The following is a 15,289-nucleotide window of genomic DNA, read 5'->3' as shown; positions in this document are numbered from 1 at the left end:
TGGCTTAAGACGTAAGAGGTAGGAAACTTAAGACGTAGACTTACCTGTAGTTGTCAGCAAAAAAAATGTCTTAAGAAGCGTAGGTGGTTAAATCCGTGAGAAACGCAAGACTTTCCGGTAGGTTTCACACCTTAAGAGGGACCAGATTAGTACGGTGCTGTTCTAACGGTTGAACGGCAACAGCTAACGAAGTTTACACAGCTAACAACGACATGTTTACCGATAGAACCTTGAGGGGTGGACTTGATACGGAACCTTGTTCCCTCTCTCTCTAACACACCTCATTTACCACAGCTACCTGAACACTATTCGCGCCGACTTACCTGTTCTGAATACCTCCCAAGGACGGCTGGATGATACAGGTGAGCTGGAGGGTTGCGTGTTCTTCTCTACATGTACCTGCAGCCGTGACACCTGCGTGTACGGAACCGTGACACCTGAACTCACCTGTAAGGTGTACCCAGAACCGCTGACCCGGGGTCGGCACGCCAAAGTGCAAACAAACTGTCAAAGTGGACCGGGCCACTATGATTTACGGGGGTGTCAATTCCAAACCGGGGCCCTGCCACTGGGCCGCTTTTGGAAACGGGAAATAGAAATGTATACAGAGCAGTATACACAAATAATGCCTACGACTACTCTTGTGTAGTTTGGTGTCTTTTAAAATCGTTCCCGAAACTGGCGAAAGCTGCCCGGCCGGGCCCCGGTTTGGAAATGTGACTAGTCCTTACTTATCTAGTAGTGCCTAATATCCAAGCAGATCTTGCTGTGGCCTATTAAAGATAGTATCATAACCTTGGGAAGGAGTTTAGCCGGCAGAAGAGTATCATTCTCCACAGCAGAGTAAGATAGAGAAACCCAGGACATAGGTCAATGAAAGGTCCTTGCGAAACAATAGACGCCAAACAAGGACAACAACAACATTGTGGAAGGGCTTAGATATCACATTTATGCCTAAGTCTGCAGTTTAATTTGCCTAGGGTACGAAATAGGAGAAAGGAACAAATAGAGATTTCCGTGACACAACCTTCGAACCGTGATTATGTTTCCATCTCTACATCCATGCTGGCAAACTAGCCCGTCTGTCTCGTCTAACCAAGGATGTTACAGATGTATATAGAGATATATAACCTCCTTGGTCTAACGTAAACTCGCTTTACGATTAGACGTACTTGTATTGAATTGTTTCTAGTTCATTCTAGTGACACTGAAGAAGAGTGATGGGTGTCACTCGAAATGTCCGGAAGCAAATCTCCGTTTCTATCCAGTTATAGAGATTGAAAAAATTGTATATGAATATTTCGATGAAGGTTGGACATCCTGGCAGTAAGATTCGCCAAAAAAGCAGTTACTAACGTCTGACCGTTTCCAAAATCAAATCCAGTTGCTTGACTAACTGTTCGGCGTGTATTCTAATATTGTTTACCTCCATGTCGAACCTTCATAGACGTATTACTTTAGTTCGATACCGGTACCAAACGTATAAATATAGACTTACTTGATCACGGGTGTCCTCTTGAAAATGATAGGTCTGGAGAAATTAGCACTTCTGAACTCTAAGCAGCTCCATACTCTGACTCTTTCACGAACTCTCCTGCCACAAGACTGCCTCTGAGACTGCCCTAAGATTGTCTCAGCTTTCAATTTATGGTGTAGCTGGATATCCGGCATCGGTCCTTTATTCTTGATTGATAGACAGACTGTCTCCGTGTGGCTGTGACTTGTCGAGTTGTCTTACAGCTAGTCTATTATTGAAAAAGGCCGACATAACCACATTCCTCTGGAAGAAAGAATCTGCCAATACTGTAACTTGAATAAGATAGAGGATGAGTGTCACTTTATTGTTGACTGTACTTTATACAACAACGAAAGAAACGTCCTTTTTGAAAATATACAACATATGTTTCCTAATTTCCGATTCTTGAATACCACGGAAAAATTCATATTTATGAAGGTTAGACATCCAGGTAAACAATATTTAAATACAACTGGCAGCTTCAATTGGATTAAAAAAAAACGGATTTTACGTTTCGAGTGGCATCCATCACTCTTCTTCAGCGTCACTAGATTTTTTTCTAGTTAGCTGTACTTGTATTGAATTGTTTCTGCAATTGAAAATGAAATGGAATTCTATTTGAACAGGTCTTATGCGTTTGTCAAAGCTTTTCTTCTCGAGGTTCGCACTTTTTACAATTAGCCAGGTGAGTAGCTGTCAAAAATACGCACGTACAAAAAAACAAAACAGAAAACATCTCTGAAATTGCTCAAATATCTCAGATTCTTCGCGGAAGCCCATTGTTTTCATTTGCCACAAACTCAAACATTTTGGCGATCACCCAAAATTCTATCATAGCCACAGTGAAAACGTTCAAATGTTCCTCTACTGTGTAAAACAAGACTTTTCGTCCTTGGGAAATGGGCGTGGCGCGCTTTCAATAACTTTTGTGTCTGCCTGTCTTTCTTTCTCTTTATTCATTCATACCATGTATCATCTTATTTATATGCATCATTTAAGTTCATTTTGTAACAAGTAATGTGTACATTCCGTTACGATATTGTATCTCTACCTAAGTTGTTTACGTTAACGTTAGGTCTTTTATATGTATAGTGGTGGCACTAACATAGGTTGTATTTGAATTTGAATTAAAAGAAAACATGAACGCCACCAAAGACGCTAAAACAAACTTGACGGATACACCTGGTTAGGTATTATGCAAAACAAAACAATGAATGAATGAACGACCTTTATTGTACATTTGTGCTCAAACAAGCTAAGTACAGGTCATAGCGCTAGTGATAAGGTACAATTTTGACAAAAAGGTATCTTATCATCTCTACATATGCTAATAAATTCTAGTATGTACAAGTTCAACTTCTTCTCGCTTCTTAAAACAGTTATAAACATAAGGACAGATGGAATCAATAATGTATGGTTTATCTAGTTGCATGAGAAAAGCATTTATAAGACATGTGTTTTATCAAGGAGGTTAAAAAAACAATTTGGTTTTATCGACCTCCTCCGTATCATCAGACAAGCACTCTTGCACTTAGCACGGGTATTCACAGACAATGGCAAGTGTTGAACAGAACACATCCATAGTCATCGCATCGTGGCTAGCACAGACAAGTACAATTTTGTATTTTACTTGCATTTCCACTACGCACATCAAAGAACCGAACAGGGAGCCCTATTGTAGTGGGGACACCTGGCGGTTAAAACAATTTCTGCAGTATAATCATGTCACTGATACCAGTAGTCATTTTCACCGTGCTGTACTATTGCAGATACAGTAGAAATAGTTGGATTCCACTGTATATAGATCCTAGTTATGAATAAAGGACCTTGTTATATCAAGACGTTATGTAACGTCCTTGGTTATACAATTGTACTGTGATTTTCCTAAATGATGAAACTATTCAGACTAATATAAGTAACGTTACAACACAATGCAGAACAAAAACACATAATAAAGGTGAATCTCATATCTTTATTTCTCCACCCCATATAAAAATTATCTTAATTGTTGGGTATCTCCCAGGGATTTTATAACGTCAAATTCCAGCATTTCCTACAAGCTACTACACACTTTTTATGCTATACAGCCGTAACAAAGCTACCATTTGTTCATGGTCTTTGAACAAATTCTCTTACAAAGTTACCATACTAGACACCAAAGATAACGTAAAAATTAAGATTTAAATAATTCAAAATGAAGCATATGTTAATTGAATATAATTTGTATCTGCAATTCAAGCTGTACAGTAATGTGTCTTTGAACCCCGTGCAGTCAAAGCTGTACAATTCAGCCCTTGGGCTGCGTCAAGTTCTACTACATGCATTACTACAAAGGGCTGTGACAGTTGTACAAATGGGGACAACACAGTGCATATAGATCTAAGTCTAAATTGTCAGTGAAAGACATTCAGGTAATAAGATATAAGATTAAGATAGCAGTTTCTCAAGCAACTTAACAAATCTAAGTATTGCTTGAATAACTGTTATCATGCATAACCTACAATGAAGATATTACTCATATGATATCAAACTATACCAATAAGGTACATTTACTTCTCACAAATCATTACAAAATACCACACAAAACAAAAAGTTGATTAAGCCATAAGTTTAATAAGCAAAATATAAAATATTTGCAGAAAATTTTTGTCCAAAGTGAATAGCAGATGTTTCATAGAAATTGAAAAGTTTCTAACACTGAAAGTTTTATCATAGCATAACTCTATTCTTGCATTAGTCTACCTCCTTAGCAAGCTTATGGGTTGGGTGTGCTTTTATTTATTTTAGTGCTGTTTTCTGACTCTGCCTAGTTCCTTGTAAACACTCTGATTTTCAATTTCATTTGTTTCCTTTGAGATGCTGAATTGGAGCAGGTTCACAAGAAGACATGTAGAATCAAAACTGACACTCAATCACATTAAAAGCAACCTAGAAAAGCAAAATGTTGCATGCAGATACATGATATTTACCTTCACATGGTCTAGTCTAACACATTACTGTTCTTAGACTACTGTAAATGCATTTTAGTTTGCGGGGATTTAATTTCGCAGTAGCAGGAAAAAGGGCTTTTCGCAGTGGTTTTAAGTTTGCGGTAGCGCCGTAGCCTGCAGTCTAATACCATAATAGAAAAATGTTCCCGGTGGATTTAAGTTCGCGGTGACCACTTCACCGCAAACATTAATCCACCACGAACATTTCTGCATTTACAGTATTAATTCTTACACATATGCATGGTGACCAGCCCCTCCAACTCTGTCCTGCCTCTTGCTACATGTTGTAATCAAACATCACAGGGTGTTTGCTACTTTGCCAGTAACCATGGTGACCAGGTCATTGACTTTATTTGTTTGGAGAAGAAACAGAGTAAAAACATGAAGGTAACCATAACAAAGCCAGACCCTATAGCTTGCTGAGGAGGATATATAAGCCTACTAGTATTTAGTAAGCCTTCACTATCTACACACTACAGAACTATTCCCTTCTTCCACAATGTCTTATCTTACATTCATTCTTATATATACATAATTCACACGGGGTACCAGAATATCTTAACATTTTCAAACATGGGCCCAGTGGGGCAGCTTTTGGGAAAGAAAAGTACATGTATGATATAAAAGACACTGAACTACTATTTGTGTATATTTCTACATATTCCATTCTATTTCTTGCTTCGGAATCCACAAACAGCCCATCCGGGCCCAGTTTTGGAAACGTGACGTTAGCCTAAGCAGGAGACTTACTGTAAAACTCTACTATAGTTATTAATAAGCAAAAACTAGGTGTGCATCAAGAACACCAAATCTCTGACAGCTCTCTTTCCCGGGGTGAGTAGCTTGAACCCAGTTCTCCTTCCCAGGATCAGAGCTGGGAGTTTGCCCTAATCTCCAAGCAGATCCTACAGTAGCATAAGATAGTATCAAATGCTGGCAAAGGGGTGAAGCTGGCGCAAAGAGTGTGTTTCAATCTGGTCTTCTTCTCTTCTTTCATTTTGAGGCTACCAACTTCAACTTGCTGAAGACTTTTGTAGCCTATATACTCATTTTTCACTTGAGTGAAGTGAGGAAAGTTGTGTTAAGTGCCTTTCCCAAGGGCACCAGATCGGTGACACGGCAGGGTTTGAACTCAGGACCTCCTGGAGCTGAGTCAAACGTGCTGCCGATTGCGCCACGCGGCCACACAATTGTATATGCAAACACAGTCTTTTACATCGCCTTCACTCTTGTGGCCATATACATGTACACTCCTAGGACAGCTTCACTCCTTTGCCAGCTTTTTATACCATCTTATGCCACCGTAGGATCTGCTTGAAGATTAAAGTTCGTCACTCAAAAAATCTGGTTGAAGGTCAACTTGTTTTTCTTTTTAATCGCAAGACATGGGTCCTAGGGAATTGGTTCTCCTCAGCTCTCTTTCCCGGGGTGTCTCAGCTCTCCTTCCCGGGGTGTCTCAGCTCTCCTTCCCGGTGGTGAGTAGTCTGAGCGCCTTCTGCAGATTGTTGATAGCCTCGGGGACGTCTTCGTACTGCAGAGCGCTGATTGCATAGCGGCACAACTTGGAGGCCTTGTTCATCTCATCCATGGTTAGGGAGACACCACCGGCTAAAGGGGGGCAGAAAATGACCCATTTTTACATAGCAATCTAACCATGGCCTTGTTCTGATAGGGACAAAGGTCCTAATAATTTACTAGCAAGTAAACTATAGCGCTGATTGCATAGCAGCACAACTTAGAGGCCTTGTTCATTTCATCCATGGTCAGGGAGACACCACCGGCTAAGGGGGGAGAGGCCGGAAGATTTGAGGGAAAGCAAAAATAACACTCTATCACAGGTCAATCAAATCTCTCCACAAAAGTCATTCAACTCAGGTGGTCTATGTTTGGACACATAAAAAAACACACCTGCCCAAATCGTTTGCAATTTGCCGTATTAGGCTTCTCGTGAGCAGATACAAGGCACGTAAAAGAAGACATTGAGTAAACTTGCAAAGCATGCTGAAGGCAGACCTGAAGAACAAAGAACGAGTTCCTATACTACAACAGAAAAAAAGCAGGATGCAAAACATAATGAGAAAAGATAAAGAAAGACTAAAGGTTAATGACTTCACTTGTTTTTTATTACAAGATATGGATCATAAGGAATTCGTCTGTCTGTCTGTTTACCATTTTTTTTACTTACATGCTGTGGGTTGTAGATAGTTGTACAACATGTGGTGGGTTGTAGATAGTTTTACTTACATGCCGTAGGTTGTAGATAGTTGTACTTACATGCCGTAGGTTGTAGATAGTTCTACTTACATGCCATAGGTTGTAGATAGTTGTACTTACATGCCGTAGGTTGTAGATAGTTGTACTTACATGCCGTAGGTTGTAGATAGTTCTACATGTACTTACATGCCGTAGGTTGTAGATAGTTCTACATGTACTTACATGCCGTAGGTTGTAGATAGTTCTACATGTACTTACATGCCGTAGGTTGTAGATAGTTGTCGTAGGCAACTGGAGCCGGCTGTGTTGGGACGGGGTTGCTGGGGGTCTCCGCAGGGGTGGTGGGCGGAGCATGAGCTCCAGGAGGAACCTGATTGGTCGGAGGGGGGAATTGATTGACAGCTGGCTGCTGGGGAGGCAGGTCCTTGAAGCCCATTGGTGGAGGAGCTTCAACTGAATTTAAAAAAAAAACACAACAAAAACACATTTTAGTTTCATGTGTTCTTGGCAGATCTGTAGGGCTTTTGAACACTCTGGTTTGACATGTATGTATTTCTACGTGCTTCAACTGAATTTTATACAACACAATACAACAAAAGCACACATTAGTTTCATGTGTTCTCGGCAGATCTTTTAAGACTTTTGCACACTCCGGTTTGACATGTATGTCTGACTGATTAGGTAGCCGTTTGGTTTGGTTACAAGCAGGCATTTAGCCAGACATGCGTCCATGATTCATTTACGTGCTGTTCTAAAAATAATAAGAAATTGGACACACTAGATGGCCTTACACTGGGGAGCAGATCTTCTAAAAAGCATGAAATTGTCACAGTTGTCATCTTTGATTTGAAATTTACTCATCTTGAGTTTCAAAAAGTGGTGTTCAATGGTGATATAGTTTGTTTCGTTACAGGTACAGGTACACGGATGTTTAGGTTCGGACCTGTACCTACACAATATAAGACGTACAGTACGGGTATTAAGATACAGAGCCCTACTGTTTTGTCGTCTCCATGGTAATGCAAGGCAGGGCTCTAGCCAGCGTCCGTTTTTCTGTCAATTGACGGAAATTTGCTCTGTATGACGGAAAAATTTCAAAACCAATCCGTCAAGCTTGACGTACAAAAATCCTTGGTGGAAGCTACAGGCGGCTTGGGGACGTCGTCCACGGCCATAAAAGCCACACACTGTTTGTTTTGCTATTGTTATTATTGTTGACGAAGTGTGTCGGTGGCCTTTTGCATACAATCTCATTAAAAACCTGTTTTTCAAGGTCTTAGTTCAGTCTTTCTAACTCCTGGAATAGTGTTTTCGCGACAATGGGAATTGGCTGACGGAAAAAAAATTTGAGCTGGCTAGAGCCCTGGTACAGGTACTGTTTTGTCATCTCCATGGTAACGCAAGGTCACTCACCTCCGCCCTCCTCCCCTCCGAGCGGACCTGGCATCGGTGTCTCGCCCTTCCGCAGACAGTCGTGGATGTACGCAGACTTCCAGCGAGCGTACTTCCTGTGTTTGATCAGCTAAGAGCAGGAGCAAGAAACTAAAGTGAAATGAAGGCATTTGAGGAGAGCCACACCTCCAGCACATTAAAGAACCCATCACAAGTACTGGTAAGAGTAGGAACTAATATGGGTCCATTCTGGTGTGAGTGGAACAAATAAATCTGTCTCGATATGCAGCTTGTACTGTTCAGCACAAACCTGGTGCGTTACACCATGAGGCAGTTTAACTCACTGAAGAGCTAATCTTCCGCTGGATGGACAGAGAGGACAGACACCATGTACAGTTGTACACTATTAACAGGTTCATTGTACCAGGGAATTCCAAAGTACAATGAATAGTGGACCATGGCTTAACTTCTCATCCAAAGGACTGCAACCCTTTCCTGTAGTGTGCATGTCGGGTGAGCGACGCAGACGGACTTGAACTCATGACTTCTAGTGCCAGAAGGTATGCTAACTACTCGACTAAGCATGCTACCTCAAAGAGGAGAGAAAATGAAATGTTTCCAGATCCATTTAATTTGTACGTAATCATTGTCATCTACTGTGTCATCATCTCATTGACTAGAGGAAACAATGACAAAACAACAACTTACATCCTCGCTGAGCTCTCCGAACACTTGCAGCACGTCAAACAACATGCTGGCTGTGTAGAACGACTTCACCACACTCCTACAGAACACAGGAGAGGGGAAACAAAATGTGAATCTTAGACATAGAATATACATTGTTAGAAGACACTGGAATAAAATGTCACACATGTTGGAGCAGGTACGGGTATCAAGGGTAGTCGTTTTTGCTTGCATAGTTGACAGACAGGACCCTCCAGTTTCTAAAATATATACATGTAAGATGAGAATTTCACAGTCAAGCTTGTTGTAGTGGAATCATAAAAAATCCTTGAGCAACTTAGCCAGGACTGTTTCGAGTCTATCGACCTTCAATTTTTTTTTCTGTTCCCACTCATTGCTGATGTTATCAATTTTTGCTCTTAATATATTATCAGAAAATTCATGTAACAAAGTCCAGATTTTTGTCTATGCCAACAGAAAGATTTCCTGTTGTAAGACAGAGGGACAGGTCCTGGAAACAAAATGACAGCTGAGCTTACTTGTTGAAGTTTGCAGCCCTGTCCTGGTTATCAGCAAACAGGAACATCTTCAGGGCGTAGCTCTCCACATGGGCCTGTCCGACTACCTCGTTTGTGATCGCTTCTGTTCCCTGCAGCTGGGACTTCATCTGACAGGGGTAAACAAGTCAACAAATAAACAAAACAAGTAAACATCGCCTGCCCAACTACCTCGTTTGTGATCGCTTCCGTTCCCTGGGACTTCATCTGGGGAGGGATAAACAAGTAAACGAATAAACAAAACAAGTAAACATCGCCTGTCTGACAACTTCGTTAGTGATCGCTACTGTTCCCTGGAGCTGTGACTTCATCTGAGTAAGCAAAAAACAAATAAACAAAGTTACAAACAATCAAAACAAGTAAATATCGCCTGTCTGACAACCTCATTAGTGATCGCTTCTGATCCCTGCAGCTGTAAATTCATCTGGGTAAGCAAGTAAACAAATAAACAAATCATCTGTCTGACCATCTTGTTTGTGGTTACTTTTATATATATGTATACCTAGATCTACTTTCTAAAAACATAGAATTAGTGTAGCATAGCCGTGGTTGTTTCTTCCACTGTTCATTAGCAATACTACAAATAAGAGTACTTTTCCTTAATGTAGTCTTTCATGTACAAAATGTATTTATAGTTGTACTACATTTCGATACTGGGGCCTGGTTGGGCAGCTTTCCAGAAGAAGTATAATATAGAAGACATCAAAACACGTAGAATAGAAAAAAAATTAGTCACGAGCATGATATGTGTACTATATTTCTTGATAAACACTTTCATGTTTTGTTTCCGTAAACATCTCAGCCGGGTGCCAGATTGGACAGTAGCATCTATTTTTTGCCCATACATGATACAGTTGAGAACACATGGAAATATATAAAGATCAGCACTTTAATTATGATAATCATCATCTACTGTAAATGCAGAAACTTCGCGGTGGTTTAATGTTCGTGGATTTTGCGGTGGCCACTTCACCGTGAACTTAAAACCACCGCGAACTTTTTCCTTGGCAGTAAAATACTACAGTGCACGGTGCTACTGCAAACGTAAAACTACCTCGAAAAGTCCTTTTTCCTGCTTCTGTGAAATTAAATCCACGAGAACTTAAATGCATTTATAGTATTCCCTGTGGCTTGCATACGGCCAATCAGAGTTCCCTATCAAAGTATATAAGGAATTTGGCAGGTAATGTGGCATTCAGTCTACTGTGAACCACTGGGCCTGAAAATTACATGTGGCTTCATGCATGAAACAGGAAAGACTGATGATGACTCGGCTGGTATTACAATAGTATCAAGAGTAAGTTACCCTTTACCTTAGATAAGTTAGAAGTAATAAGCAGACATCAGAACGCATGTGTGGCGACAGGAATTCTAGGTAATATGTCAAAGGTAAAGTTCCCATATAAGAAAACAACTTTTTGTCTGGACCATTGTTTCGATTTGCATAAGGACATCCAGACATTTATTTTTCTTCTTTATTCGGGGACTTTACCTTTGACATGTTACATAGAATTCCTGTCACCGCACGTGCGTTCTGATCTCTGTAAAAAGGCTTATTACCTTTGTTAAGAAGGTTATGTTTTTGGTAGCATGTCTATGTAACGTTATGTATGTAACAAGTTGTTATGTGTGTTGATGACCAGCATAACTCAAGAGGACAATAACCCCAGGACTTCTCTGTGCATGTACATCTCTGGTCTTACCTGCTCCAACTGGTCCATGAGTTTGATGAGGAAGCCTCGACAGTCCGGACTCTTACTGTCAATCTTCATGGCAGTCTGCATCGAGTACAAACGACCTGTGGATATAAACAGGGAACACATGAAACAGGCTCTCTTTCCCGGGTAACGGGAGTGGCTGTAGCTGTAACTCACTAGTAATGCCCGCAAACTCTACTGACAAAAGGTAGTGTCAGGTCACTAACGCTGAAACGTCTAACCTTTTTTGGAATCTAGGCATTTGCCGGAGTACGAGTAACTGTTTTCTTGCATACCAGAAAATTTCCCGAACCTGCCCCCCACCCCCATTACGTTGCAACTTTGCAGCCCCTCCCCCATAATTTAAACATCCCCCAATCACACACACAATATCTCTGCTCCTGAACTCCAGAACAGTCTGTACCAGAATACAGTCTACAGGCATTTTTCCTGTATCCACAGACGTAACGTAACTAGAATTCAAACACACCTTGATCAAACACTGGATCGATCCAAGCTGTCAGAAAAAACATGTTTTATGTTTCCGACATTTCGCCACCAAATATACGCACAAAAACTGAGGAAACGGCGGCCCTATCCGCGCCAGAAGTACTCACAGTAGTAGGCGATGACCGGATCGCGCTTGTCATGATCTGTGGCCGTCTTCAGGTGATGCTGTACCGGTTTAAAGGCGGCAGGTAGAGGAGGGAGCGGCGAACCTGCCGCCGCCATTTTTCTCTGGGTCACTCAGTCACGATCACATGATCCTGCCGTCATCATATTTGTCGCATGAGGGCGCGCTTGAAGCGGCCTCTGGCAGTTCTTGACAAAACTGCAGCCAAATGTTGGTGCCTCTACTGCAATGATATTTTTCGCCGTCACGGGGCGCTTTTGATCCATGGCAGATGCTTTCAACTGCGACGTTTTCTGCGTATTTCCTATTTTTCAAAAAGCCGAAGAAGACATGGGAGAAAGTTATTTGTCTCCTCTGTGTCTCAGAGAACGCAGGTAAAGCTAGTTTACAAGAAGATCAGTGCCTCTAGAAGTGATCTTTAATACCTCCGAGGGAGTTCTATTGACCGGGTGAACATCTGGAACAGTTTTCATGGCCTGTCACCTAAAATAATCCCGTGGCTACTGGCTTAGGCTCAAAATCAGGAGCTGTCGTCAAAACTGCAAAAGAACTGAAGAAGACAGCTGGTGTGTTGCACAGAAGGGCTAACGTTATGCTATAGCAACTTAGAAGCCTACAAAGCGATGCTAGGATGGCACGCGTCTCTTTGCAAACACTGTATGTTTTTGTAATCTCTAACCAAATCAGACGGTGGCGAAATATATAGTATCAAACCCACCGTAGGTGCCCATATGACTCCCTTTGGCCGGCTATACTCCTTGGTCAGCTTTGATACTATCTTATGGCACCGTAGGATCTGCTTGGAGATTAATGTTTTAGTACAAACAAATAAACTATCAAATATATATCCAATCATTAACGATTGGCAACTTAATTTGTTCAGTGCTGCATGCCCCGTGTTAGACCATGTTTGATCAATGTATTAAAGCCGGGTGTTATGTTTAGATATTCCCTGACGCCCACCGTAGAGTCACTGATAAGGTAAGATTGAAACAATGGCGTTTCACTCGCTCACGTATTACAATTTGTCCAGCAAATATGACATTTTGACCCCGCAGTTAGGAATTTGTATCACATTAAACAAACAAAACAGGCCGGCGCTGGTTTCTACCGAAGTCTCCATTGTTCTGTGTAGACAGGTTTTGGAGGGGGGCAAAGTACGATTGAGCTTAAAGTTTGTTTGTGCAAAGATGTGCCTAGTCTAGTGGCACGTGTTTCTAGGCACATGTCACACCCTCAAGGCTATAAAGTATCAGCGCCTTGCTTAAATACATTATTCACCTCATTATCCTTCATACAATGAGTAGCGCTAGTTCACTTTTATACTGCACTTTTCTTGAAAATATTGCAGCTTAATCAAACTACTGTTCATCGACTTGATACCCTGGTTTTGAAAACAACGGACATAGCGAACCTCACGCGTGCACGGTAAAGGTGAACTAGCGTTGGAGTAAAGAAAAAAACATACAATGAACATAGATGTAAATTGATACAGGTATTTACTTATGTAAGTACATGGTTGCCATATGCCACGAGGACAACAAGCAATCATCGAATCTGCATGACCTTAATTCGTCATAATCAGTTGCTTATTGCTATTTGCTTGTTTGCAAAAACACAAACTTATCTATAACTATAAACAGGGAGTCAGATTATTAGGATAAACATTTGCTTGGGACACTTCTGGTAAAATCAAGGAGGCTTCCCCATAACGTCCTCGGTAAACTTTTAATGGTTCATTTTTCTAAAAGGGTGTGTCACTCGGCTGATGGAACCTGAGAATCGTCCATTATAGATCTACTCTCCAAGCAGAGGTTAGGCTCCAACTGTTTTTAAGTCGTTTTTATCGGGCTTTCTATTTTGTCATTTTTCTTGAAGTACCCCAGCCCGTTTTTGACAATACAAGATACAATACAAAATAGAAAGCCCGATAAAAACGACTAAAAAACGTTTAAAAAACAGCCGGAGCCTACCCTCTGCTTGGAGAGTATGTAGATCGATCTAAAGCGACCTTGGTAAGGGACAAGGTGCAATTAGATATGTATAGAACAGTCTCGAGGTTACTCAGAGTTGTTGTTGAGAGTATGAGGAGGATAAGGCAAATTGTCACAATATTTTCGCTGACTATCTGAAAGTCCCCGTACCAGTCACTCCGCTGAATAACAACCTGTTTGCTTCCCGTTTCTTGGAAGACTGCAGGAAAACCCAAGGACGAAGGTTCAGGTCAACTTTCTTCCACATGTCACATCATCAAAATAGTGGGGGGAATTTTTGTCCAGTAGGCAGAACCTTAGCATGATTAACTCTCCACAGGATGTTACCGTTTGGTTTGGTCTTGTTTATTTGAACCAGTCATTCATCAGTTTTGCTGATAACGGGCAAAACATAGTCAGCCAACTGGGGTGTAGCCTGGCTGCAGGCTCCGAGGACAAGGTGTCTGGAGCGGGTGCCGGCACTGCTTGAAGAAAACAGTCTCAATAGCAGACTTACTGATCTCTAAGCAGATTTTACGGTAGCCTGGATGCCAGACTATCTCTAGGGTATACACGGGCCGGCTTGTTGGCTCTAAGGCCAAAATGGCTCAAGGAAATCTTACCAAATCCTCACTGAGTCAGACCCTGTTAGTCTTTCCATCGAACAGGTGTATCAGTTGAGAATCATGAATCTTCTGATAACAATGACTACTGTGGATAATCAATATTACAGTATTAGGGTCTAAGCAGCAGCCGAGGAAGAGGACGTTCACAACTTTTCACATTGAAAAAGTGAATGGGGGTACGTAGGGGATGGGAAAACATTCCGTGACCATTGAACACCAGTTCAAAACCTCAAATTGAAGCCCAGATTTGCCAGAAGGAGGAGGGGGGGGGGGGCAATCTAATGGAATGGGATGGGGGAACAATACCCGCCAGAGGGGGGGTGGGGGGCTGATGAAGATATTTGTGGTCCAGGGCATCTTCTATGTACAGTCAAACCTGCCCGAGCGATCACCTCTTCTCAGCGACCACCTGGCCATTTCGACCGCTTTTTCTCGGTGCCGATTTTTTTCCCATTGACGTAAGCATTAAACAACCTTTTCTCAACCTGGCCACTACTATATCTCCACGAACCAACCTCTGCTTGGAGAATAGTACAGAGAAGAGGGCTTGGCAGTTGTAAGATAACCAGCATAGTTGGCCGGCCCGGTGGCCGACTTGTTTTGATCTGCTATCAGTGGAAGACGGATGGACAGCTGTGAGATTAGAGTTCAGACGAACAAGGCCAAAACAAACCATGTCACCCTGAAGACACTAAACACTGCTGTAGATCTGCCTACAGGACAGAAATCTACCCAAACAACATGTGACAGACAGAGAACATTGCCCGGGTAGGGTGAGCGACAACCAGAGAGGCGAGGTGACAGTTCAGCAAGGCAGAGGTTCAACTCCGGCTGTTTTGGACGTGTTTTTAGGCGTTTCAGTTGGGCTTTGCATTTTCTAAAGTTTTCTAAAACGGTGCAAAATGGAAAGCCCAGTACAACGCCTAGAACACGTAAAAAACAAACGGAGTTGTAAACTGACCGAATGTATGCCGTAAATTGAAAAAAAAATCAAAAAACGTCTACA

General features: G+C 41.7%; 1 protein-coding gene across 2 annotated transcripts; it reads right to left on the bottom strand.

The window, feature by feature from the left end:
- Positions 1-5,192: 5,192 nt before the first annotated feature.
- LOC118423523 (vacuolar protein sorting-associated protein VTA1 homolog) lies at positions 5,193-11,855 on the bottom strand. Of its 2 annotated transcripts, XM_035831704.1 has the most exons (8): positions 11,668-11,855; positions 11,057-11,151; positions 9,336-9,463; positions 8,821-8,896; positions 8,134-8,242; positions 6,979-7,173; positions 6,250-6,287; positions 5,193-6,076 (listed from the first exon to the last, which is right to left on the bottom strand). In XM_035831704.1, exons 1-8 carry the CDS (start codon positions 11,780-11,782, stop codon positions 5,963-5,965), a joined length of 870 nt encoding a protein of 289 aa, XP_035687597.1. In that variant the 5' UTR covers positions 11,783-11,855; the 3' UTR covers positions 5,193-5,962. The 2 variants fall into 2 exon arrangements, with proteins under 2 accessions (XP_035687597.1, XP_035687596.1); XM_035831703.1 differs by lacking the exon at positions 6,250-6,287 and having other exon boundaries at positions 5,193-6,114.
- Positions 11,856-15,289: the final 3,434 nt, after the last annotated feature.

Source organism: Branchiostoma floridae, chromosome 9 (genome assembly GCF_000003815.2).
Source record: "Branchiostoma floridae strain S238N-H82 chromosome 9, Bfl_VNyyK, whole genome shotgun sequence".
Classification (NCBI taxonomy): domain Eukaryota; kingdom Metazoa; phylum Chordata; class Leptocardii; order Amphioxiformes; family Branchiostomatidae; genus Branchiostoma; species Branchiostoma floridae.
The sequence above is the reverse complement of the archived record's forward strand: the minus strand, read 5'-3'. Positions and strand labels throughout refer to the sequence as shown.